Source organism: Bos taurus, chromosome 6 (assembly GCF_002263795.3).
Source record: "Bos taurus isolate L1 Dominette 01449 registration number 42190680 breed Hereford chromosome 6, ARS-UCD2.0, whole genome shotgun sequence".
NCBI lineage: Eukaryota > Metazoa > Chordata > Mammalia > Artiodactyla > Bovidae > Bos > Bos taurus.
Genome location: NC_037333.1, coordinates 36,328,878 through 36,353,316, shown reverse-complemented (window position 1 = coordinate 36,353,316; position 24,439 = coordinate 36,328,878). Strand labels below are relative to the sequence as shown.

At 40.0% G+C, this 24,439-nt stretch overlaps 1 protein-coding gene across 4 annotated transcripts in view; it reads left to right on the top strand.

Annotated features, from left to right (window-relative positions):
• HERC6 (HECT and RLD domain containing E3 ubiquitin protein ligase family member 6) overlaps positions 1-24,439 on the top strand; it is a 57,445-nt gene that overhangs the window by 13,453 nt on the left and 19,553 nt on the right. For 2 of the 4 annotated variants that reach the window (XR_009494778.1, XM_010806029.4), the window contains exons 9-14: positions 8,750-8,874; positions 9,594-9,653; positions 12,395-12,488; positions 16,875-17,064; positions 20,924-21,078; positions 24,010-24,123. Coding sequence is in view for 3 of the 4 variants with exons in the window: in XM_010806029.4 (XP_010804331.2) it covers positions 8,750-8,874; positions 9,594-9,653; positions 12,395-12,488; positions 16,875-17,064; positions 20,924-21,078; positions 24,010-24,123 (738 nt within the window). In the remaining variant the exon portion in view is untranslated. The remainder of the gene's footprint in view (positions 1-8,749; positions 8,875-9,593; positions 9,654-12,394; positions 12,489-16,874; positions 17,065-20,923; positions 21,079-24,009; positions 24,124-24,439) is intronic. The other 2 variants (NM_001192644.3, XM_024993241.2) reach the window with 2 other exon arrangements.

The window sequence follows — 24,439 nt, the reverse complement described above, 5'->3', positions numbered from 1 at the left end:
TTGGAGAATTTTGAGCATTACTTTACAGTTTGAGCATTCTTTGGCATTGCCTTTCTTTGGGATTGGAATGAAAACTGACCTTTTCCAGTCCTGTGGCCACTGCTGACTTTTCCAAATTTGCTGTCATATTGAGTGCAGCACTTTCACAGCATCATCTTTCAGGATTTGGAATAGCTCAACTGGAATTCCATCACCTCCACTAGCTTTGTTCATAGTGATGCTTTCTAAGGCCCACTTGACTTCACATTCCAGGATGTCTGGCTCTAGATGAGTGATCACACCATCATGATTATCTGGGTTGTGAAGATCTTTTTTGTACAGTTCTTCTGTGTATTCTTGCCATCTCTTCTTAATATCTTCTGCTTCTGTTAGGTCCATACCATTTCTGTCCTTTATCAAGCCCATCTTTGCATGAAATATTCCTTTGGTATCTCTGATTTTCTTGAAGAGATTTCTAGTCTTTCCCATTCTGTTGTTTTCCTCTATTTCTTTGCATTGATCGCTGAAGAAGGCTTTCTTATCTCTTCTTGCTATTCTTTGGAACTCTGCATTCAGATGTTTATATCTTTCCTTTTCTCCTTTGCTTTTCACTTCTCTTCTTTTCACAGCTATTTGTAAGGCCTCCCCAGACAGCCATTTTGCTTTTTTGCATTTCTTTTCCATGGGGATGGTCTTGATCTCTGTCTCCCGTACAATGTCACGAACCTCATTACATAGTTCATCAGGCACTCTATCTATCAGATCTAGTCCCTTAAATCTATTTCTCACTTCCACTGTATAATCATAAGGGATTTGATTTAGGTCATACTTAAATGGTCTAGTGGTTTTCCCTACTTTCTTCAATTTAAGTCTGAATTTGGCAATAAGGAGTTCATGGTCTGAGCCACAGTCAGCTCCTGGTCTTGTTTTTGCTGACTGTATAGAGCTTCTCCATCTTTGGCTGCAAAGAATATAATCAATATGATTTCGGTGTTGACCATCTGGTGATGTCCATGTGTAGAGTCTTCTCTTGTGTTGTTGGAAGAGGGTGTTTGTTATGACCAGTGCATTTTCTTGGCAAAACTCTATTAGTCTTTGCCCTGCTTCATTCTGTATTCCAAGGCCAAATTTGCCTGTTACTCCAGGTGTTTCTTGACTTCCTACTTTTGCATTCCAGTCCCCTGAATGAAAAGGACATCTTTTTTGGGTGTTAGTTCTAAAAGGTCTTGTAGGTCTTCATAGAACCATTCAACTTCAGCTTCTTCAGCGTTACTGGTTGGGGCATAGACTTGGATTACTGTGATATTGAATGGTTTGCCATGGAAACGAACAGAGATCATTCTGTTGTTTTTGAGATTGCATCCAAGTACTGCATTTCGGACTCTTTTGTTGACCATGATGGCCACTCCATTTCTTCTGAGGGATTCCTGCCGCAGTAGTAGATACACTCTTAGCCATGCTTAAATCCACAGGAGGAGCATTCCAGAGAGAGGGACCACTCTCTCTGGAATAGAGAGGCCCTGGGGCAAGAATAAGTTTAGCATGTGTGAGGGACAAAAAGGAAACCAGTCAGACAGAGTATAGTAGGAAAGCGTGAAAGAGTTATATGAGCTGGAGTTGTATGGAAATGGGCTCAGTTACGGGAGATGAGGTTCATTTGAAATGTCCTTGGAGAGGAGATCTAAAGTCTTAATTGCGTGTTCAACTCTGGATCTCAAGGAGGACGCTAGCACTGGAAAATAAACATGATAGTTGTTAAACTACAGACTGTTATTAAGCCAGAGGCTTGGATGAAAAGTTGCCTGGAGTGAGAGTAGAAACGAGAAGAGCAGGGGACAGAATCCAGCCTCGAGGGACTTCTCCATGAGGAGGTCAGGCAGTGAGGCAGGGCCAGAAGAACTGAGCAGAACCAGTTTCTGAGGTGGAGAGAACCAGAAAAGCGTGGCTCATCAAGACAAGAGAAGAAAGTCTTTGCAGAAAGAGGAAGTGGCCAAACCTGACACATACTGCTGAGAGGTCAAGTAAGATGAGCACAGAGTTTGTTTTTGCTTTGTCAAGACTGAGTCGTCTCAGGGGACAGAGGATGAAACCTGACTAAGTGGGATGGACAGAGAATAGAGGGGAATAAGTGGAGGCAATGACTGTGAAAGTTCTGAGAAGTTTTGTTGTGAAAGGGAGTAGAGGACCTTGGGAGGTTTTTATTGTTATTAGGAGTGGTGATGTTAAGGTATGTCTGTGTGCTAATGAGAATAGTCCAGTTCAGGAGGAAAAAGTGATAATTCCTGAGAAAGAGAATAATTGCAGAGCTAATGTCCTAGAATAGGTGTGAGGAAGTGGGGTCCAGGGTCCAATGTGGAATATAGGGCTTTGGGCAGAAGTTTTTATTCTGTTTTGATGAGGAACAGTGGAGGTGAGGTAGGAAGGCAAGGTTAGGTCTTGCCTGTTTCCATTTTCTCAGTGATGTACAGTTCAGTTCAGTTCAGTTCAGTTGCTCAGTCGTGTCCAACGCTTTGTGACCCCATGGACTGCAGCACACCAGGCTTCCCTGTCCATCACCAACTCCCAGAGCTTACTCAAACTCATGTCCATTGTGTCAGTGATGCCATCGAACCATCTTGTCTTCTGTCGTGACCTTCTCCCACCTTCAATCTTTCCCAGCATAAGGGTCTTTTCAAATGAGTCAGTTCTTTGCATCAGGTGGCCAAAGTATTGGAGCTTCAGCTTCAACATCAGTCCTTCCAGTGAATATTCAGGACTAATTTCCTTTAGGATGGACCGGTTGGATCTCCTTGTAGTTCAAGGGACTGTCAAGAGTCTTCTCCAACACCACAGTTCAAAAGCATCAATTCTTCAGTGCTCAGCTTTCTTTACAGTCCAATTCTCACATCCATACATGACTACTGGAAAAACCATAGCTTTGACTACATGGACTTTTGTTGGCAAAATGATGTATCTGCTTTTTAATATGCTGTCTAGGTTGCTCATAGCTTTTCTTCCAAGGAGCAAGTGTCTTTTAATTTTACTGCTGCAACCACCATCTGCAGTGATTTTGGAGCCCAAAAAAGTAGAGTCTGTCACTGTTTCCATTGTTTCCCCATTTGTTTGCCATGAAGTGATGGGACCAGATGCCATGATTTTCATTTTTTGAACATTGAGCTTTAAGCCAACTTTTTCACTCTCCTCTTTGACTTTCATCAAGAGACTGTTTAGATCTTTTTTGCTGTCTGCCATAAGGGTGGTGTCATCTGCATATTTGAGGGTATTGTTATTTCTCCTGACAATCTTGAGTCCAGCTTGTGCTTCATCCAGCCTGGCATTTCGCATGATGTACTCTGCATATAAATTAAATAAACAGAATGACAATATACAGCCTTAATGTACTCCTTTCCCAATTTGGAACCAGTTTGTTGTTCCATGTCCAGTTCTAACTGTTACTTCTTGACCTGCATACAGATTTCTCAGGAGGCAGATAAGGTGGTCTGGTATTCTCATCTCTTTAAGAATGCTCCCAGTTTGTTGTGATCCACACAGTCAAAGGCCTGGGTGTAGTTAATAAAGCAGAAGTATATGTTTTTGTGGAATTCTCGTTGGATCTTGTTCGATGATCCAGCAGATGTTGACAGTTTGATCTCTGGTTCATCTGCCTTTTCTAAATCCAACTTGAACATCTGGAAGTTCATGGCTCACGTACTGTTAAAGCCTGACTTGGAGACTTTGGAGCATTACTTTGCTAACATGTGAGATGAGTGCAATTGTGCGGTAGTTTGAACATTCTTTGGCATTGCCTTTCTTTGGGATTGGAATGAAAACTGACCTTTTCCAGTCCTGTGGCCACTGCTGAGTTTTCCAAATTTGCTGGCATATTGAGTGCAGCACTTTCATAGCATCATCTTTTAGGATTTGAAATAACTCAACTGGAATTCTATCACTTCCATTAGCTTTGTTTGTAGTGATGCTTCCTAAGGCCCACCTGACTTCACATTCCAGGATGTCTGGCTCTAGGTGAGTGATCACACCATCATGGTTATCTGGGTCGTGAAGATCTTTTTTGTACAGTTCTTCTGTGTATTCTTGCCACCTCTTCCTAATATCTTCTGCTTCTGTTAGGTCCATACCATTTCTGTCCTTTTTTTGAACCCATCTTTGCATGAAAATTTCCCTTGGTATCTCTAATTTTCTTGAAGAGAGCTCTAGTCTTTCCCATTCTATTGTTTTCCTCTATTTCTTTGCATCCATCACTTAGGAAGGCTTTCTTATCTTTCCTTGCTATTGTTTGGAACTCTGCATTCAAATGGGTATATCTTTCCTTTTCTTCTTTGCCTTTAGCGTCTGTTCTTTTCTCAGCTATTTGTAAGGCCTCCTCAGACAACCATTTTGCCTTTTTGCATTTCTTTTTCTTGGGGATGGTCTTGATCACTGCCTCCTATACAGTGTCGTGAACCTCTGTCCATAGTTCTTCAGGCACTCTGTCTATCAGATCAAATCCCTTGAATCTATTTGTTGCTTCAAATAGATCCTGTATAATCTGTACGATCACTGTATAATCATAAGGGTTTAATTTAGGTCATACCTGCATGGTCTAGTGGTAATCGTAAGGGATTTGATTTAGGTCAGACCTGAATGGTCTAGTGGTTTTCCCTACTTTCTTCAATTTCATCTGAATTTGGCAATAAGGAATTCATGATCTGAGCCACAGTCAGTTCCCAGTCTTGTTTTTGCTGACTATATAGAGCTTCTCCATCTCTGGCTGCAAAGAACATAATCAATCTGATTTCGGTATTGACCATCTGGTGATGTCCATGTGTAACGTCTTCTCTTGTGTTGTTGGAAGAGAGTGTTTTCTATGACCAGTGTGTTCTCTTGGCAAAACTCTGTTAGCCTTTGACCTGCTTCGTTTTTTACTCCAAGACCAAATTTGCCTGTTATTCCAGGTATCTCTTGACTTCCTACTGTTGCGTTCCAGTCCCCTGTTAATGAAAAGGATATATTTTTTGGGTGTTGAGTGAAGTTGCTCAGTCGTGTCCGACTCTTTGCGACCCCGTGGACTGTAGCCCGCCAGGCTCCTCTGTCCATGGAATTCTCCAGGCAAGAATTCTGGAGTGGGTTGCCATTTCCTTCTCCAGGGTATCTTCCCAACCCAAGGATCGAACCTGGGTCTCCTGCACTGCAGGCAGACGCTTTATCCTCTGAGCCACCAGGGAAGGTCTTAGTGATGTACAATCCTTATCTAAAACTTGGAGAAGCAGAGGATGATCACTACAGGTTTAGGAATACAAGGAATGTGTGCAATCATGTCTCAGAGTGAAAAGGTGAACATTATGGGAGATTACTAGCCAGTATAGAGTGTCCATTTGAAATCTGTGGTCGTAGGCTTATGGTGAAGTCAGTCAGCACTGTTTATTTTTTTCCACTGATGTTAAGCTGCTTGGATTCCTTTGGAGTAATTCAGAGTTGAGATTAACTATAGGTGGACTTTTCCCAGGTGACTCAAGACAGAAGACTTAAAGGTATTTATAAAGGACTGATTATAGTGCTGACCATAGCTGGGTAAGAAAGACATGAGGAGGGTGATGGATAATGAGCAAACAATAGAGTTGACAGATCGGAGTGCCCAAGGGCCTCAGAAAATGTTGGAGTGGGTTCCACTGTTAAAGTAAGTGTCTTAGTCTGTTCTGGCTGCTATTAACAAAACACTGTAGATTGAGTGGCTTATAAGCAAAATTTTATTTCTCACAGTTTTGGAGGCTGGGAAGCCTGAGATTAAGATAATGGTACATTTGGGAATTCCCTAGCAGTGCAGTGGCTAGGACTTCATTCTTTTCTTGCCGTGGCTCAGGTTTGATCCCTGGTCAGGGAACTAAGATCCCGTAAGCCATGCAGTATGACTTAAAAAAGATGACAGCACATTTGATGTCTGGTGAGGGCCTGCCTCCAGCTTATAGATGACTGTCTTCTCCGTATATCCTCACATGGCAAAAGGGACAAGGGCAAAATAGCTCTCTGGGGTCTTTATAAGGACACTAGTCCCATTCTTGAGGGCTCCCCCGTCATGACCCAATCACCTCCCAAATGCCCTACCTCCTAACACCATCACATTGGGGGCTAGGATTCCAATATATGAACTTAGGTGGGAAACGCTCAGTCTGTAACGTTCTGCCACTGCCCCCAGTCAATTCATGTCCTTTCTACATGCAGAATACATTCATTTCAACCCAACAGCCCCAAAGTCTTAACTCATTTCCGTATCAAAGAATGTTAGACTGGAGTACCACTGTGAAGTCAGTGAAGTGGAAGGATGGTGTATGATGATCCGAGAGGAGTATGTTTCCAGTAGATACTTAGAAGGTAGAACAATTATTGATAATTATAAAGAACAAAATATCACCTGTATCTGGGGCAATCCACTAGGAGTAATTTTGCACACCCGGAAACATTTGGAGATGTCTGTCAGTTTAGGTTGTCCTAACTGAGGGAGGGCCATGTGCGTTGGAGTGGCTGCTACTAATGTCTAATGGGTAGAGGCCAGGGATGCTGCTAGACATTCTACAATGCACAAGACACCTGCCACAAGAAGGGTTATCTGATGCAAAATGTCCACTGTGTCGGTTTAGAAACCCTGATCCAGGGCCTGGATGGCTAAGATGGAGCAGAGGAAAAGAGCACAGATAAGATCAAGAATTGAGAGGTCATGGAGGGAAATAAATTATGTTCATTAATTCTGAAGTTGCCAAGAATGACGGAAAGAATGGTGACAGGCATGGTTGTGCTGAGGAAGACAGTCAACAAGATGCTAAAGTTTTCAATTATTGAAGGGTGGTGCCTAGGAATTTGGCAGGTGATTATCATAGAAGACAGGGAGGCAGGTGATATAGTCTGATGTCACGCACTTACGAAGAGCCGAGATTTTGAAGAATAAAGTAGAAGAAATGGTCTGTGAGTGCCAATACGAAGCACCTCATTGTCCTGAGGTTCCTAGGATGTTGGAGGAAAAAAGCTTCCTTATGACTGGACTCCAGGGGACACCCAGGACTCAGATCAAGAAAGTGAAGGGAATTATGGTTATACATCTTTCTCAAGAGGTCTTTAGTTAAGCATTAAACAAAAGTGATGCAGAATTCTCTGATTTATTATAAATTTAGCAAAAGCAGAGGTATAATATGGAGTCATAGCACTGATGTCTTTCAAATAATATATTAAAGACAGATTTTTTTCCCCAAATTTCTCTGACACCTCTGACTGAACCATTTGGCTTCAAATATTGTAAAGAACCACAGTTCTCAAAGTGTGGCTCCCAAATCGGCAGGCATCAGCATCAGTATCCCCTAGAAATTTGCTCTATATAAATTCTTGAGCTCCACTCCTGACCATTGAATCAGAAACTGTGGGGATGGGCCCTGCTTTAACAAGATCACCAGATGATTCTGTTATAAGTTTGAAAGCCCCTGATACAAAAGCAAAACTCTGTGGATGGTTAAAGGGCTGAAAGAAGCTAGTCTTTATTGAGTTCTTCCTAGAATTGAAAGGCTTTGTATACCTAATGTATTTTAGTCTTAATGGGAGCCTAGAGAGGTGGTCATCGTTAACTCATTTTTTAACTGTAGTAAAACATACATAACATAAAATCTGCTATTTTAACCATTTAAAAATGTACAATTCAGTGATATTAATTGTACTCACAGTGTTGTACAGTCATCACCACTGTTTTGCTCGGTTGCTGAGTCATGTCTGACTCTTTGTGACCCCATGGACTCTAGCCCACCAGATTCCCCTGTCCATGGAATTGTCTAGGCAAGAATACTGGAGCGGGTTTCCATTTCTTATTCCAGGGAATCTTCCTGACCCAGGGATTGAACCTGTGTCTCCTGCATCTCCTGCATTGGCAGGCAGATTCTTTACCACTGTGCCACCTGAGAAGCCCAACCATGGTCACTAACCATCTCTAAAACTTTTCATCACCCCAAGCAGAAATTCTTTATTCCCCCTCAAGCAGAAATTCTTAACCATTAAATAATAACTCTGAGTTCTCCTCTACCCCTGACCCCAAGTACATTCTAATATCCTTTCTATCAATTAGCCTGTTTCATATAAGTGGAATCATGTTTTTATATTGGGCTTATTTCATGTAGCATAATGTTTTCAAAGTTCATCCATGTTGCAGTGTGTGTCAGAATGTCCTTCCTTTTGTGGCTGAGTCATAGTCCATATGGGCTTCCCAGATGACACTAGTGGTGAAGAATCTGCTTGCCAACGCAGGAGATGTAAGTAAGAGATACCAGTTCAATCCCCGAGTTGGGAAGATTCCCTGGAGGAGAAAAATGGCAACCCACTCCAGTGTTCTTGCCTGGAGAATTCCATGGACAGAGGAGCCCGGTGGGCTGTAGTCTACGGGCTCAAAAGAGTTGGCCATGATTAACCAACTGAGCACACAGTATTCCATATTCATCCATTGATGCTGTTCCTGGACATGGGTTGTTTCCATCTTTTTGGCTATTGTAAATAATGCTGCAATGAATATTGTCATACACATATCTGTTTGAGTCTCTGTTTTCAATTCTTTTGTGTTATTTCACTTTTTAAATGATAAAACTAAGGCTCAGACCAATCAAAGTGGCCCAGGCTGGGAAATGGAACAGCCAGCCAGTCTGATGCCAAGGCTTCTCCCACCAAATCCCACTGCCTGAGCAGGTTCCATGTGTCTCCCACCTGTGTCTTACTTACTACTTGGAGTGTGTGTGTATTTTCCTGATCATTCTTTTTTTTTTCTTCCTAGAAGGATACTAGTTCCACCAGTGTTCCCAGGAAAACCCTGCCAGAAATAAGCCGAATTAACCAGTCTCTGACAGAAAAATGGATGGCAGTGGCAAAAAGAAGTATAGAAGATGAAGTGGCTAAGAGGTGGCTCTATCTGATAAAGTAGAAACCACTTTTACTTGGTTCTGAAGCCTTGGTTCATTTTATCATAGACATAAGAGAGAGGGGTTGGCTTTGTCATTAAATTATTTGCATTTTAATCTTGATTTAAACCATCTGTAGTTTGAAGAAGTCATTGACATATTCACTGATTCTTCATTTAACTGGGCTATATTGAAGATGTACAATGTGCCAGGTACTTTGATAGGTGAGGGAAATTCAGGAGTGAATCAAAAATGCTTTCTGTCTGTCCCACAAAGCCATCCCCAAGACTGACTCTTTTTATAGCTTCATAGTTTATTCTCTGGAGAAGGCAGTGGCACCCAACTCCAGTATTCTTGCCTGGAGAATCCCAGGGACAGGGGAGCCTGGTGGGCTGCCATCTATGGGGTTGCACAGAGTCATACACGACTGAAGCGACTTAGCAGCAGCAGCAGCAGTTTATTCTCTGCAGCTCCACAAATTTCTGTTTTCAAAAGGGTGGATTTTATTTAAATCTAGATGACTTGATCAAATCAGCTATGAAGGATTTTTATGGAGATCTAGCAGACCACGCACAAAGTATAGCAAGAATTTGGAAAACTCTTAAGAGAGCAGTTATTATCATTATTAATGATTCCACATCACCAGTTATATACTGAGTAAAATAAAAGGAACATGCTAGTAGTATGTTGTGACTTAACCTTATTTTATTATTTTTGCAGTGAAATTAGAGTGATATTTTCATCTCCTGCTTGTCTGACTGCAAGTTTTTTAAAGAAGAGGTAATATTTATAATTACCTTTATTTAAAGAGACTTACCTTTATTTAAAACACTGGAGAATATTTTAAATGAAATATTTAGACTCAGTCATTTTAATTTGTGAATTTTGTTATCTATGAACCAAAAATCCAACATAGAAAACTCCATGGATTGTTACAGAATTCTGTTTTATAAAGGAATTTCCCATTGGACTACTACAAATTGTAATCTCTAATTTACATTGTTCCTTCCTCTGCCCTGCCCTCCTGTGTTATCTGATTGGCAAGAATGGTGTTTTTTCCAGAATCTTTGTATCTAGGAGTGATCAACTCATTCTAACTTCACTTATGTACTTAGAGGCCCGGGCTGCACGTTGAAGGTCTTATTGTGAGCCCAGTAAGGAAAACACATCCTATTTATTTTAACTATTAACAGTCTTATTACCACAGAGGAGAGTCCAAGTTCTCTGCTACTTGGTTTGACACTTGATCTTAGTAGTTTTATCATTTCCTTTGTTAAATGCTGAACACTGGGTCAACTGTTCCTTGCCCTCCCTGTTTGATCTCCAATAATATACCTGGGAATGACTGAAAGATAAAGTGAGGCAGGTTAAAAATTGTAAGAGTTTATAAGAGTGAACATCGATCTGAATCACACAGCACCAGTCTGGAACTGGTGGAGAGCTCCAGTGGTAAGAGCTCAGGGAAAGACATAGAGAAGGCGCAGAAAGAAAGGAAGCCTTTGATTAGCTGTATCTTAAAGCCTAGTCGGCTTTTTTTGTTTGTTTTTTGATTGGTTGTCCTTAGGCTTTGATTTCATAACTTTGAGGAATTTACAGGCTTAGATTTTGGTTTGCTTTTGTAGGCCACCGTGGCCTGAGATCCACTGCAGTGTGATGGCCTCCTTGTATAATTAATTTAGCAATAACAAGGGAGTGGGTGGGTAGCAGCATAAAGGGGCCCTTAGGCTGCCCTTGGGCTTACCTGGTGGCTCAGACAGTAAAATGTCTGTCTGCAATGCGGGAGACCTGGGTTCGATCCCTAGATTGGGAAGATCCCCTAGAGAAGGAAATGGCAACCCACTCCAGTATTCTTCCCTGGAAAATTTCATGGATGGAGGAGCCTGGAAGGCTGTAGTCCATGGAGTCGCAGAGTCGGACATGACAGCGACTAACATTAGGCTGCCATCTGTCTTCTCTGGAGGCTGATGCCTACAGGTCTGCTTGCAGCTGGTGGGAACTCCTCCCAGTCCTCCTTTGCTAGGTCACATCCTGTCCCTCCCTTGTTGACTTGGCCTCAGGTTGGCTCACAGGTTCAGAAGATACCTGTATACAACCGCCACTAGGCGGTACTCTGTATTCACTTAATCCCTATTGCAGGTATTTCTCAGCTCTGCTTCTTAACCCAGCTGCATGCTCAGCCACTCCTCAGGGAGACTGGAGGAACTGCTGGATCCAGAGGCTTCACCTGGGAACCAGAGAAGCCCAGGGAAGCTGAATGTCATGGCTTCCTTCACCCCCTCTTCTAACCTCCACAGCTCATGAGGCAGTTGTCATTTGAGAGTCCCACAGGGCATCCCTGTTTGTCTCCACATATTTAGCCAAAGACAGGAGATGAGAAATTAAGACGTTGTTTCTCTCTGCTCTCTTTCTCTCCCATTTGCCTTCCTCTTCTTTCCGTCTTTCCAGGCAGCAAAGGAGGGGATTCTACCATGCAACTCATTCTCCTTCTTCCCCACTGTAGCCTTAAGTTAGTTCTCACTACATAGAGGATAATCTTTTCTACACTAAGAATATTATCTTTCTAAAATTTCCATGTTCCCTTCTCAGGAGTGAGAAACCTCAAGGTTTGATCTTAAGATGCCAAAGGTTGCAAAGGAAGATTTATTTTAAAGGGGAATTTACAGTACTTTGTTTTAGTACTTGCATGAATGTTTTAGCCCTAGTATTACAGTTGGTTGGTTAATCCGGTAAACTTGAAATATTTTTAAATAATATATTATAAAGACAAATTGTTATATAGAATGCAGGCTCCTCAAATATTATCAACACAACCCAGGGAAATGCCACACCTAAACAAAGCCTTTGTAGTATTTCTGAGGGGCATGGCCAGGTTTGGATTTTTAAAAATTAGCAATTTGGAATAAGGCAGGTCTTTTCAATGTGGGAGGGGAGGGTTGGGGATTTGATTAGGACTGAGGAAAGGTACCACAATCCAGGACAGATGGAAACATCAAGGCAAGGATTTTGAGACAAGAGATGCAAAGAATTTTAGGGCATAAACTGTTGATTGTGTTCCAGGAAGTTCCTAAAGTGAACAGTCAAGCCATTGGCCTGGGCAGGAGTGTCTTGGAATAATAAAGTCATGCTAATGAAACAGTGGAATCCCAGTGGAATCCCAAAGTAATGTAAATATCGATGGAAAATAGATGGGGTTAGGGAGTTTCAACTCCCATAGTGCAGGCTGAGTGTAAGGGTAAAGGATCTCAGTTCTCAGACACAGCATGTAAACTTTTGCTATTGTTAACTGTCCAAACTTGAGATAATAAATTGTTACCTGTTTTCTTTTAGGAAAACATAAACTTAAAAAAAAGAAAAACAACTTTTGGTGCCAAGTAAATCGATGATTTCAAAAGAATGCAAACTTTAAGTAAAAAAGATTATATCTAATTTTGTAGGATAAATAAAATTACACATAATGATATATGAAGTTAGAAATATTCTTTTAATCTGTTTATTTATTTTTGCATTTCCTGCATCCAAAGAGAACCTGGAGAAATGATTTCCATTGATGTGGACTTAGAAATGGCAAGAGATACCTTCAAGAAGTTAACAGAAAAAGAATGGATTTCTTCGATGGTAATAAACAATATTCACTTTAGAAATAGAGCAATATAATTTTTTTACAGTAACCAATTAACCAACAGTTAATTTTCTTAGGAGTTGAGTGAGATAGAAATGTGATAGAGGAGGGGCTAGTGTTTATTATGCAGTTACTATATGGTGTGTGTGTGTTAGTTGCTCAGTTGTGTCCGACTCTTTGAGACCCCATGGACTGTACCCACCAGGCTTCTCTGTCCATGGAATTCTCCAGGCATGAATACTGGAATGTGTTGCCATTTCCTTCTCCAGGGGACCTTTGCAATCCAGGGATCAAACCCAGGTCTTCCACATGGCAGGCAGATTCTTTACCATCTGAGCCACAAGGAGAAATACTACTGATTTAGGTGCTGGCATTTTATTTTCCAGGGCTTCCCGGGTGGCACTAGTGGTAAAGAATCCACCTGCCAATGCAGGAGACACAAGAGATGCAGGTTCAATCTCTAGGGAGATCAGGGAGATTCCCCTGGAGGAGGAAATGGCGACCTACTCCAGTATTTTCTAAAGTTCAGTTCAGTCGCTCAATCATATCTGACTCTTTGCAATCCCATGGACTGCAGGACGCCAGGCCTCCCTGTCCATCATACTCCTGGAGTTTACTCAAATTATGTCCATTGAGTCGGTGATGCCATCTAACTATCTCATCCTCTGTCGTCCCTTTCTCCTCCTGCCTTCAATCTTTCCCAGCATCAGGGTCTTTTCCAATGAGTCAGTTCTTTGCATCAGGTGGCCAAAGTATTGGAGTTTCAGCTTCAGCATCAGTCCTTCCAATGAATATTCAGGACTGATCTCCTTTAGGATTGACTGGTTGGATCTCCTTGCAGTCCAAGGGACTCTCAAGAGTCTTCTCCAACACCACAGTTCAAAAGCATCAATTCTTCTGCGCTTAGCTTTGTTTATAGTCCAACTCGCACACCCATACATGACAACTGGAAAAACCATAGCTTTGACTAGACGCACCTTTGTTACTGAATGCTTAAATGTACAGTAGATACAGTATTTCTTTTTCAGTATGAGAAAAACAATGTTTAAGAAGTATAATTTATGAAAAGAACATTATGGGATTCATATGTTTGCTGCTGCTGCTGCTAAGTTGCTTCAGTCGTGTCCGACTCTGTGCAACCCCATAGACGGCAGCCCACCAGGCTCCCCCGTCCCTGGGATTCTCCGGGCAAGAACACTGGAGTGGGTTGCCATTTCCTCCTCCAATATGTTTGGGGACCTACCAAATAACAATAGATGGATTGACAGAAAAGAAAAGTTCTACTCTTGTACAGAACAGCTAGGAATAAGGGTTTATACACCAATTTTAGGGAAAGGATAGAAAGGGCTTCTGTGAGAAAACAAATGAACTTTTCAGGGAAACAGAGGGGCTTTTAGGCGGATACATGGAAGACAGGATAGTTTGCAGTAAGGTTTGTTTATGCAATTTCTCATCCAAGCTCAAGTGCAGGGTCTTTTCCCTGGCAGTGTAGCTCACTTGCCTGCCCAGTTAGGAGGAAATGTATGGCTGCTTCATTCTTGAAGCCTCTGCCTTTAGTCAGATGAGGAAAGCTCTGAAAGCTTCTTTCCGTTCATTCTTCTATTAGCTGTATCTCTGACGTCTTCAGTCTAAAATCATCTTTATACTGTTGTGGGTCCCTACATTTTGAAGGGAAAGGGGGAGAGAGTTTCTTAATATGCAGTAGAAACTATTTTAATTTTCAAAGTGAAAAAGTAAGAATAGTAAATGTGATCAAGTATATTATTAACAAAAATATTTAGGTGATGTGGGAGATTACTTGGTGTGCTATACTTAATATAAGTGCTAAGAAACATTAGTTTTGAAGAATACTCTATAAAAAGGGGCTCTTAGTGAAGCAGCTTTGGGACCACTGCATACTATTATGGTGTCATGATGCACACAGGTAAATCAAATACTCTGTGATGTTATACAACAAAAGAAATCTAGCTTTTTTGACCCTATTTTGATGTTATTTGACTTTGTACACCTTTCTCATGTATACCTAATAGCATCCAACAGAAGTCATGTTCTTCTGAATATATGAAAAAACAAATTGCAAGAACATTAATGTAATAATAACAATAATATACAGTACTTCACAGTTTATTTTATGTATCATCTTACTTAATCCTTATGTAGAGGCAGACATTCATAGTTAAAGAGTATCTAAGATCTGTTAGAATAAATAAACTATTGGTTCAGAAACTGGCTCCTGTGATCAGAGGACCCGGAAAGACTGAAGAAAGAGGCAGCCACTCCAGATTGGAAGGTAGCAGGTTTAATAAGCCAGGGAACTTACAAGGTTTTTCTTGGGTGACATCGGGATGAGTAGGTCTCTACACCCAACCCCTGGAATCTTCAAGTTCATACAGAGGCATTAACTGCTGGGTTCAGTCACATATACCATCCAGATGGTCTCAGAATACCTTACTCTCTGAAGCCAGGGTCCTTGGAACGTACCAACTGTGGGAACAGTGGGCAGAGCATACATTCCAAACACGTGGGAGTGGGTGAGGAGGCTTTGATTGCCCAGGTCCAGTTCAAGGGGCAACATCGTCTTGATTACCTCTTCCAAACATAAGCTCCTCCAAACAGCTTCGAAATCTCAATGGCTTATTCACACAGTAAAGATTTTTTTCTCACACCAAAGTCCAAAGAGGGTTGAGGTAGGAGGCACCTGTAGGGAAGGAAAAAAATATTATTTTTTCTCTCCTTATCTTAGCTTCATTGGCTGGGACCTTGCAAATTACACTAAGAAAAGATAGACAAACAAGAGAAAAGCAAGTTTATTAACATGTGCATCCTGCATATAGATGGAAATACTCAGTGATGAGTAACTTTAAGGAGTGGTTAGAATTGGGGCCTCTCTAGCAACTCTGATAGCTCAGTTGGTAAAGAATTCGCTGGCAATGCGGGAGACCCTGGTTCGATTCCTGGGTTGGGAAGATCCACTGGAGAAGGGAAAGGCTACCCATTCCAGTATTATGGGGCTGTCCTTGTGGCTCAGCTGGTAAAGAATCCACCTGCAATGTGGGAGACCTGGGTTCGATCCCTGGAGAAGGGAAAGGCTATTCACTCCAGTATTCTGGCCTGGAGAATTCCATGGACTATACAGTCCATGGTTCCCTGGTGGCTCAGAGGTTAAAACATCTGCCTGCTTGTGGGAAACCTGGGTTCGATCCCTGGGTCAGGAAGATCCCCTGGAGAAGGAAATGGCAACCCACTCCAGTATTCTTGCCTGGAGAATCCCATGGATGGAGGAGCCTGGTGGGCTACAGTCCACGGGGTCACAAAGAGTCGGACACGACTGGGTGACTTCACTTTCACTTTCACTTCATGATAGCAACTTAGCAAATGAAGAACAATAATTTTGTAGAGAAGTGAAAAGACAAAGGAAAAGGACTTTGAGCTTCTTAGATGGCAAATGGTGGAAGGCAGATATATGAAGAAAGTAATGGTAGATAAGGGCTAGGTAGTAAGGTTTGCTGTGTGGCGGGCCAGCTCAGCTCTGCTAGTGAGACTGTTATGCCCTTCCTGATATGGGAAGTTGTGGACAGGAGGACACCTTGATGAGGGGAATTATGTTCTGTTTTCAGGAAGATTGGGGAGGCCAGAGAGCTCATTCTGTGTCTACTTTTTCTCACTTGCCTTCAGCTTAAAATAATTGTCATGTCAGAGTGGCATATTTGGGCATGGCAGATTCTGTTACCCTCCCCAACTCCACCCAAGCTCATTCAGGGGTGACTCAGGCTCATTCTCTGTGGCATTCTAGGCCCTAGGGCCATAAAATTCTCCGGTAGATCTTTCATGTTGATTGGCAGATGAGGAAAAAGGGTGTGAAAGGTCACAGAGAGGCTTCAGGGGTCAAGCCTGGAAGTATCATATATCACCTTCCCTCACATTCCATTAGTTGGAACCTGGTCACATGGCTCCACCTAACTGCAGGAAGGCCGGGCAATGCCATCTTCCTGTGAGCCCTGAAGGAAGATGAAACAGGATTGGTGAGGTGAACATGTGACATTTTTTCTGCTACGGTATATTTTAGGTGAGATAGATTTAGGTATGGATCCCTTCTAATTGAGCAACCTTCACGATTTGTTCAGTAGGTCCAGGCATGTGATTTCACTTTTATTTCTTTAATTGACTCCAACATAAAATAGGGAAGATGGTTCTCACATACTACTTTAGGGGGATTTGGGATATCGAGGAGTGATGGAGTTTGAATAGTAGGTTTTAGGAAAACTAAATTATTATTCCATTAGGAACATAGTAGATATGAAACCTCTCTTCTTATATCTTGTTTCTTATGATACTGTATCTAATATGTCCTGGGCCTTTCCCTGATTGTTTTTCAACCACAGATAACCGCATGTCTCAAGGATAATCTGCTTGGGGCTCTTCCATGTCATTCTTCACACCAAGAAGCTTTATCAGTCTTCCTTCTGCTCCCAGAGTGTCCTGTCATGCTTGATTCCAGGAACTATATAACTCTGGTGGTTCCATTTGCAGAGGCTATTCGTAAAATGACCAATCAATCTTCAAAAGTCCTGAGTAAGCTTGATTACTTTTATGTCACTTTATCTGTATTCTCAATAGAATACTGTCTGAAATAGAATTTGTAACAGATTTTAGATAGATTTGAAAACACTATACAAATGTTTGAGTATGTGATATGTGTATTATTGAAAAGATTAACCTAAAGCTATTGTCAAATTCAAGTTTGTGTGCCCGACACACATTGAGGGCAAACAAACAGAAGCATTGGCGTTTGGGGCAGAGATAGGTCTATTTCAAGTGCCAAGCAAGGAGAATGGGCAGTTTGTGCTCAAAAGACCTAAACCCCCTCATGGGTTTCAGGAAAGAGTTTTTAAAGAAAAATTTTCATGGAGGGCTGCTGAGTGTGTCTTTCTTCTGATTGGTTCGTGGTGAGGTAACAGGGTGGTGCTCTAGGAATCTCAGTCTTCAGCCTTCTGGTTGTCAACAGTCTGGGGTTCAAGTGCTTGTGCTCAGCCTGAAGTTACCATCCTCCACCTGAGTGAGAGTCTTAGTTCCTGTAGAACTCAGAGATATACGTCAAACTGTCTTATATATCCTTTGAGGTGGAACCAGGACCCCACCCCATCCCTCCACTATTGTTTCTTGACTGCTTTCCCTTTGTTTCTGCATTCCCTCACTTTTCTAATGAGTAACAGTTTGAATCTGCCCTTTGAAACTCAGGGAAGGTCTAGGAGGCTGAAGCCTTTTCCCTGCAAACAAGAAGCAGGGAAGACGCAGGAAGGAGACACAAGAAGGCCCTTGTACTAAGGAGGACCACACAGGATCCTGCTTGATTTCGAAACTATTATAATGGGCTTCATTGGTGGCTCAGTGAATCCTCCTGCAATATAGGAAACACAGGAGATGAAGGAAACACAAGAGACATGGGTTCAAATCCTGAGTCGGAAAGATCCCCTGGAGAAGGAAATGGCAAACCATTGCAGTACTTTTGCCTGGAAAATCCTATGGACAGAGGAGCCTGGTGGGCTACAGTCCACAGGGTCTCAAAGAGTCAGACACGATTGAGTAGATGATCACTACTCTTATTATTACAAAACATGTGTAATTCCTAGACTTGGTCATGGACTCGACCTCAGAATTTCACAACCATAGAGAATTCAGTCAAGATAAAACCATACTTTAAAATTTTTTGTTTATGGTGTTTTAAAACTTTAGGTATTTTGATCAGACATGAGAGGAACAATGTTTATCTTTGTGTTCTTGTTTTTTATTTTATTCAGTGCTTTGAGATGTCCTTTTATGACTTTGAGCTAATGTTCAAGGTCCAAAGCTTAAAAGATGCAAAGATGATATATACAATGAAATAGCCACCTAATTTCCCTCCCACAAAGCAGTTACAGAGTAGAGTTTCTTACATAATGTTTGAAAGGTACTCTATAAAAACATATAGAAATGTATTCTTTTTTTTCAAATGGTAGCATACATACTTCAGCAACTTGCTTTTTTCCACAAATCACTATATTGTGATTTGTGGAAATCATTACATTACCTGACTTATATGAATGCTTTATTCCAATTTAATGGCTGAATAGTATTCTATTCATGTACGTGAATAGTTGTTTCTAAATTTTTGCTCTTATAACAGTTCTAACATACATTTCTTTGTATATATATAGACCCAATAATTTTGCTTTCTTACAATTATAGTTATACATATTTAATATATATTTATATGAATATATTTATATATATATTTACACAAGCAGAGAAATTTTCAGAAAGCAAAATTACTGGATCAGATTGTGTGTGCATTTTTAATCTTGAGAGGTTTTGCCAAGTGACCCTCCACAGACATCAGGGCCACCATATTGCCCAGCTTAAGTGGTCACCATTCACATTGTCACCCTTGGGATTGGGCAACATGGCAGCTCTGACAGAAGATGTACCGTTTAGACATCATCAATTAATATGAAAGCGTCAGCCCACCCATTTCTCCACAGTGTAAACCAAACTTTGGTCTATACCACTCTGAAAAGAAGAATCTATTTCTTGTTCTTTTTTGGCCCTGCCACATGGCTTGCTTGTGGAACCCATGCCCCATGCAGTGCGAGGGTGAAGTCCTAACTACTGGACTTCCAGGGAATTTTTAAGAATATCTTAATTTAAATTGTCTCATTATGAGTGAAGTTGTGCTTTTTTCCCTATATTCAGTTATATTTGTATATCATACTCTACAAACCATCAGTTCTCTCCTCTTACCTATTTTTCCATTTGTTGTTAGCATCTTTCTTTTCTATTTGAAGTTTTTAAACTACTAAGACAGTTCTTGTATTTATTTTTGGCTGCACTGAGTCTTCGTTGCTGCGTGCATGCTTTCCTCATGGAGGCAAGCGGGGACCACTCTTTGTTGCAATGCAAGGACTTCTCGTTGTGGCGGCTTCCTGTTGTGGAGTATGGGCTCTAGGCATGAGGGTTTCAGTAGTTGTATCTCTCGGGCTCAGTTGTTCCTTGGCATTTGGGATCTTCCTGGACCAAAGATCGAATCTGTATCCCCTGCATTGGCAGGTGGATTCTTAACTACTGGGCCACCAGGGAAGTCCCAACAATTAATTCTTTATCCATAAGATGAGTTGCAATTTTTTTCCTTTAGGTTACTGAAATTTTTTACTTTTTGGTATTTTTGCCATGCGTAATTATTTTTAAACACTTTTATGCAGCCTACTGTATTAACATTTTCTTTTATGGTTTCTGATCTTTCCTCAAAAAGTTTACCTCATGATAAAATTTAAAGATTTCCCATGTTCCTATTAGAATATTCATTGTTTTATTCTTTTAATTAATTTTTATTGGAATATAGTTGATTTACAATGTTGTATTAGTTTCTGTTGTATAGCAAAGTGAATCAGTTATACAAAAATCCACTCTTTTTTAGATTCCTTTCCCATATAAGCCATTACTGAGTACTGAGTAGAGTTCCCTGTGCTATACAGTAGGTTCTTATCAGTTATCTATTTTATATATAGTAATGTGTTTATATCAATCCATCTCCCAATATATCCGTCCCCCCATTGTTTAATTTTTATGTTTAAATCTTTGAACTATATGGAGTTTATCTTGATTACACTTCATTATTTTGGATCAGTTTCCAGTTGTCACACATTTATTAAGTGATCTGCTTCATTCCCTGATAATACACAATGCCTCTTTCATCATATACCAATGTCTCATGTATATTTGATTCCATTTGTGAAGTCTGCTACATTGTCTGCCTTTCATGCATCTGGGTCATACTATTTTAATTACATTAACTTGAAAATACATTTTAACATTTGACTTGTTTGTTTTCTGAGAATTTTCTTTTAAAGGTACAGAAATTCAGTTTGTAACTCAGTGATACTAAAATATTGTTACTGAACTAATTTAAAAATATATCCATCTATCGTAGGTGATCATAAAGTCTGAAAACATAGATAATTTTTTTTTCAGATTAAAATTGTCTTTGATCACATTTCGTGTCTTTGTGTGTATATGTGTGTGTGTGCATATGTATTCTGTGTTTTCACCTGTGTGTATTTTCAGACCTTATAAATACCCTGTGGAATTTTCAGTTTGAAAATCATGAAATCAATCAAGTAATCAAGCATAAATATGAACTATCAACACATTTTTTTCAGAAACCTGAATTTGAGCTTTTAATTCCAAAGATACTTAATCAGGGAGCAAAAATTTTTTCCACATCTGGGAGTAATAAATATTGTCCAGGATGTTATCCTTCAAAAAGGTTATCCCATGATTTATGGGTTATGCCATCAGAACTGGAAAATATGATCTATTTCTTACATTAAAGAACTAAGAAAACTGAGAGAATTTTTTGGAGGTGAATATTTATCATGGCTGATTTTACACCTCTCAGAGCGGTGTTGGACGTCTTTGCAAGAATCTTCTCTCAGCTCACTTGTCCAGATGCTGAAAACTGCCATCATCTCTCAAATGGTTTGCTGGACTGAAACTGTTCAGAGTAACCACAATGTTAAAACTCTTCTGGAAGTGATGAAAGACGTGTATAAGGTAAGGGTTCATGTATATACCATTTTACTAAATCAAGTTCCCTTAGTTCTTAGCCAGTTGAAGTCTTATTTTATTTTCCACAACAAGAATGAAAATATTTGATTCAGACCTTAAATATTTAGAATTTTGTTTGTTTTGCTAACTGGATAGACTCTGGTGGAATATATTACATAGTACATATAATATGTATATAGTGTATATGTAATATATTACAGGCACAAATACTCAGATATGACAATGATTCAGCATTTTCATTAGTGTATATAACATAATCCAGAAGTAACCTAAGATTAGGCTATTAATAAATCTAATAATTATTGGAGGACAGGAAGGAACCAGAGCATTTTAAATAGAAGAGCAGAATTAAATTGGTATTGTTTAATTGAAAAATAATTAGCTAAAATAGATGCTTTTATAAATATAAATTGCTCAATCAGTAACCAAAACAAAAAGAAAGTGAAAGTGAGGTCACTCAGTCGTGTCTGAATCTTTGCGACCCCATGCACTATAGCCTACCAGGTTCCTCCGTCCATGGGATTTTCCAGGCAAGAGTACTGTTTCACCACAAAATATCAGTCTCAATAGGAGAAGGTATTATGTGCAAAAGTTAGTGCTTTTCAGAAGTAATAATGCACTCATATTTCTAAAGTAGTGTATTTCCTCCATCTTTATTAAGATATAACTGAAATAGAACATTGTGTCAGTTTAAGGTATACAATGTGTTAATTTGATTTGTTGTTGTTCAGTCACTAAGTCTGTTGCCTACTATCCTCTGTTGCCCACGTCTCATTTTGCCTTCAGTATTCACCAGCATCAGTGTTTTTTCACGTGAGTCGGTTCTTCGCATCAGATGGCCAAAGTATTGCAGCTTCAGCTTCAGCGTCAGTCCTTCCAGTGAATATTCAGGGTTGATTTCCTTTAGGATTGACTGGTTTGATCTTCTCACTGTTCAAGGGACTCTCAAGAGTCTTTTCCAGCACCACATTATGAAAGCAGTAATTCTTTGGCGCTCAGTCTTCTTTTTTTTTTTTTTGGTTTTTTTTTTTTTTAATTTTATTTTATTTTTAAACTTTACATAATTGTATTAGTTTTGCCAAATATCAAAATGAATCTGCCACAGGTATACATGTGTTCCCCTCACATCTGTATACGATTACTGGAAAAACAATAGTTTTGACTATATGGACCTTTGTCAGCAAAGTGGTATCTCTGTTTTTTAATATTCTCTCTAGGTTTGTCATAACTTTCCTTCCACTGAGCAGGAGTCTTTTAATTTCATGGCTACAGTCACTGTCCTCAGTGACTTTGGAGCCCAAAGAAATAAAATCTGTTACTACTTCCACTTTTTCCCTTTCTAGACACATATATATTACAAAACACTTATAGTTACTGTTTATTTAGTGTGGTAAGAATACTTAGGATCTACTGTCTTAGCAACTTTCAACTATATAGTATAATATTGTTAACTATGATCGCCATGCTATGCATTAGATCCCCAGAACTTATTTATCTTGTAACTGCAAGTTTGTACTGTTTGAGCAACATCTCTCCTTTTCTCCCACCCTCAACTCTATAAACCACCACTCCACTCTGTTTCTGAGTTTAGCTTTTTTTAGATTTCATGTGTAAGTGATATCTTACTGTATTTGCCTTTCTCTGAAGTATTTTGCTTAGCATAATGTTCTCACCATCCATCCATGTTGTTGCAAATGGCAGGATTTCCCTGTTTCTCATAGCTGAATACAATTCCATTGTGTATATATGTATGTACCAGTGTATATGCGTACACATATGTACACACCATATCTTCTTTATCCATTCATCTGTCCATGGACGCTTAGGTTGTTTATTTATCTTGGCTATTCTAAATAATGCTAAAATGAACATGGGACTGTAGATATCTCTTTGAGCAGGTGATTTCATTTCCTTTGGCTCTATACCCAAAAGTGGGATTGCTGGATCATGTGGTAGTTCTATTTTTAATTTTGTGAGGAAGCCTTCATACTGTTTTCCATAGTGCCCACACCAATTGACATTCCCACTAATGGTGCATGGAAGTTCCTTTTTCTCCACATCCTCACCAACACTTCTCTCTTGTATTTTTGATGATAGCCATTCTAATAGCCATAAGGTAATATTGCACTATGGTTTTGATTTGCATTTCCCTAATGATTAATGATGTTGAGCACATTTTCATGTACTTGTTGGCCATCTGTAAGTCTTCTTTGAAAAAAGTCTGTTTGGTTCGTCTGCCCATTTTTAAAAATTAGATATTTTGATAATTACTGTGGATGGTGACTGTAGGCATGCAATTAAAAGACACTTGTTCTTTGGAAGAAAAACTTTGATACACCTAAGTAGCGTATTAAAAAGCAGAGACATTACTTTGCTGACAAAAGTCCATACAGTCAAAGCTGTGGTTTTTCCAGTAGTCATGTACAGATGTGATAGTTGGACCATAAAGAAGGCTGAGTGCCAAAGAATTGATGTTTTCGAACTGTGGTGTTGGGGAAGACTCTTGAGAGTCCCTTGGACAGCAAGAAGATCAAACCAACAATCTTAAAGGAAATCAACCCTGAATATTCACTGGAGGACTGATGCTAAAGCTGAAGCTCCAATACTTTGGCCACCCGATGCGAAGAGCTGACTCATTTGAAAAGACCCTGATGCTGGGAAAGAATGAAGGCAGGAGGATAAGGAGACGATAGAGGATGAAATGGTTGGATGGCATCACCGAATCAATGGACATGAGTTTGGGTAAACTCCGGGAGTTGGTGATGGGCAGGGAGGCCTGGCATGCTGCGGTCCATGGGGTTGCAAAGAGTCGGAGCGACAGTCGCAAAGACAACTGAGCAACTGAACTGAGGCATATATAAAAATAGATTAAGTTACTCATTGATAGAAAATATCACAGGTTGTATTTTCTTTAAGGTAAACAAAACTAACTGTCGATTATCAGAAGATACGTTCCACATAAATGAAGTCTCCTTTTTGTTGAACTTTTATGAAGATAGAATAAGAGTGATTAATAGGGAAAAAAACCTGGTAAGAATAATATTTTACTTTCTGAATATTTTTTTGTACTTTAAAAGGGAAAGGGAAATACATTAATAGCTATGTAGCTTCTTTGTAAGTTAAGATCTGAAAATGTCTTCATTGTAATGCTGAATTTGCTAAAGTAGATGCTCTTGGATAACTTAAAGTATCTTTCAGCCACAAAGCAAATGCATTTTCCTAGAAATTTGTTTCTAGGTAATTTAGATTCTTAAAAATGAATTCTATAAAGTATGGAGGTAAATAATTTAGGGTAGTGAGGTAAAGGAATGAAGGTTTCCTTTTCTTTTGATTATCAAAATTCTTC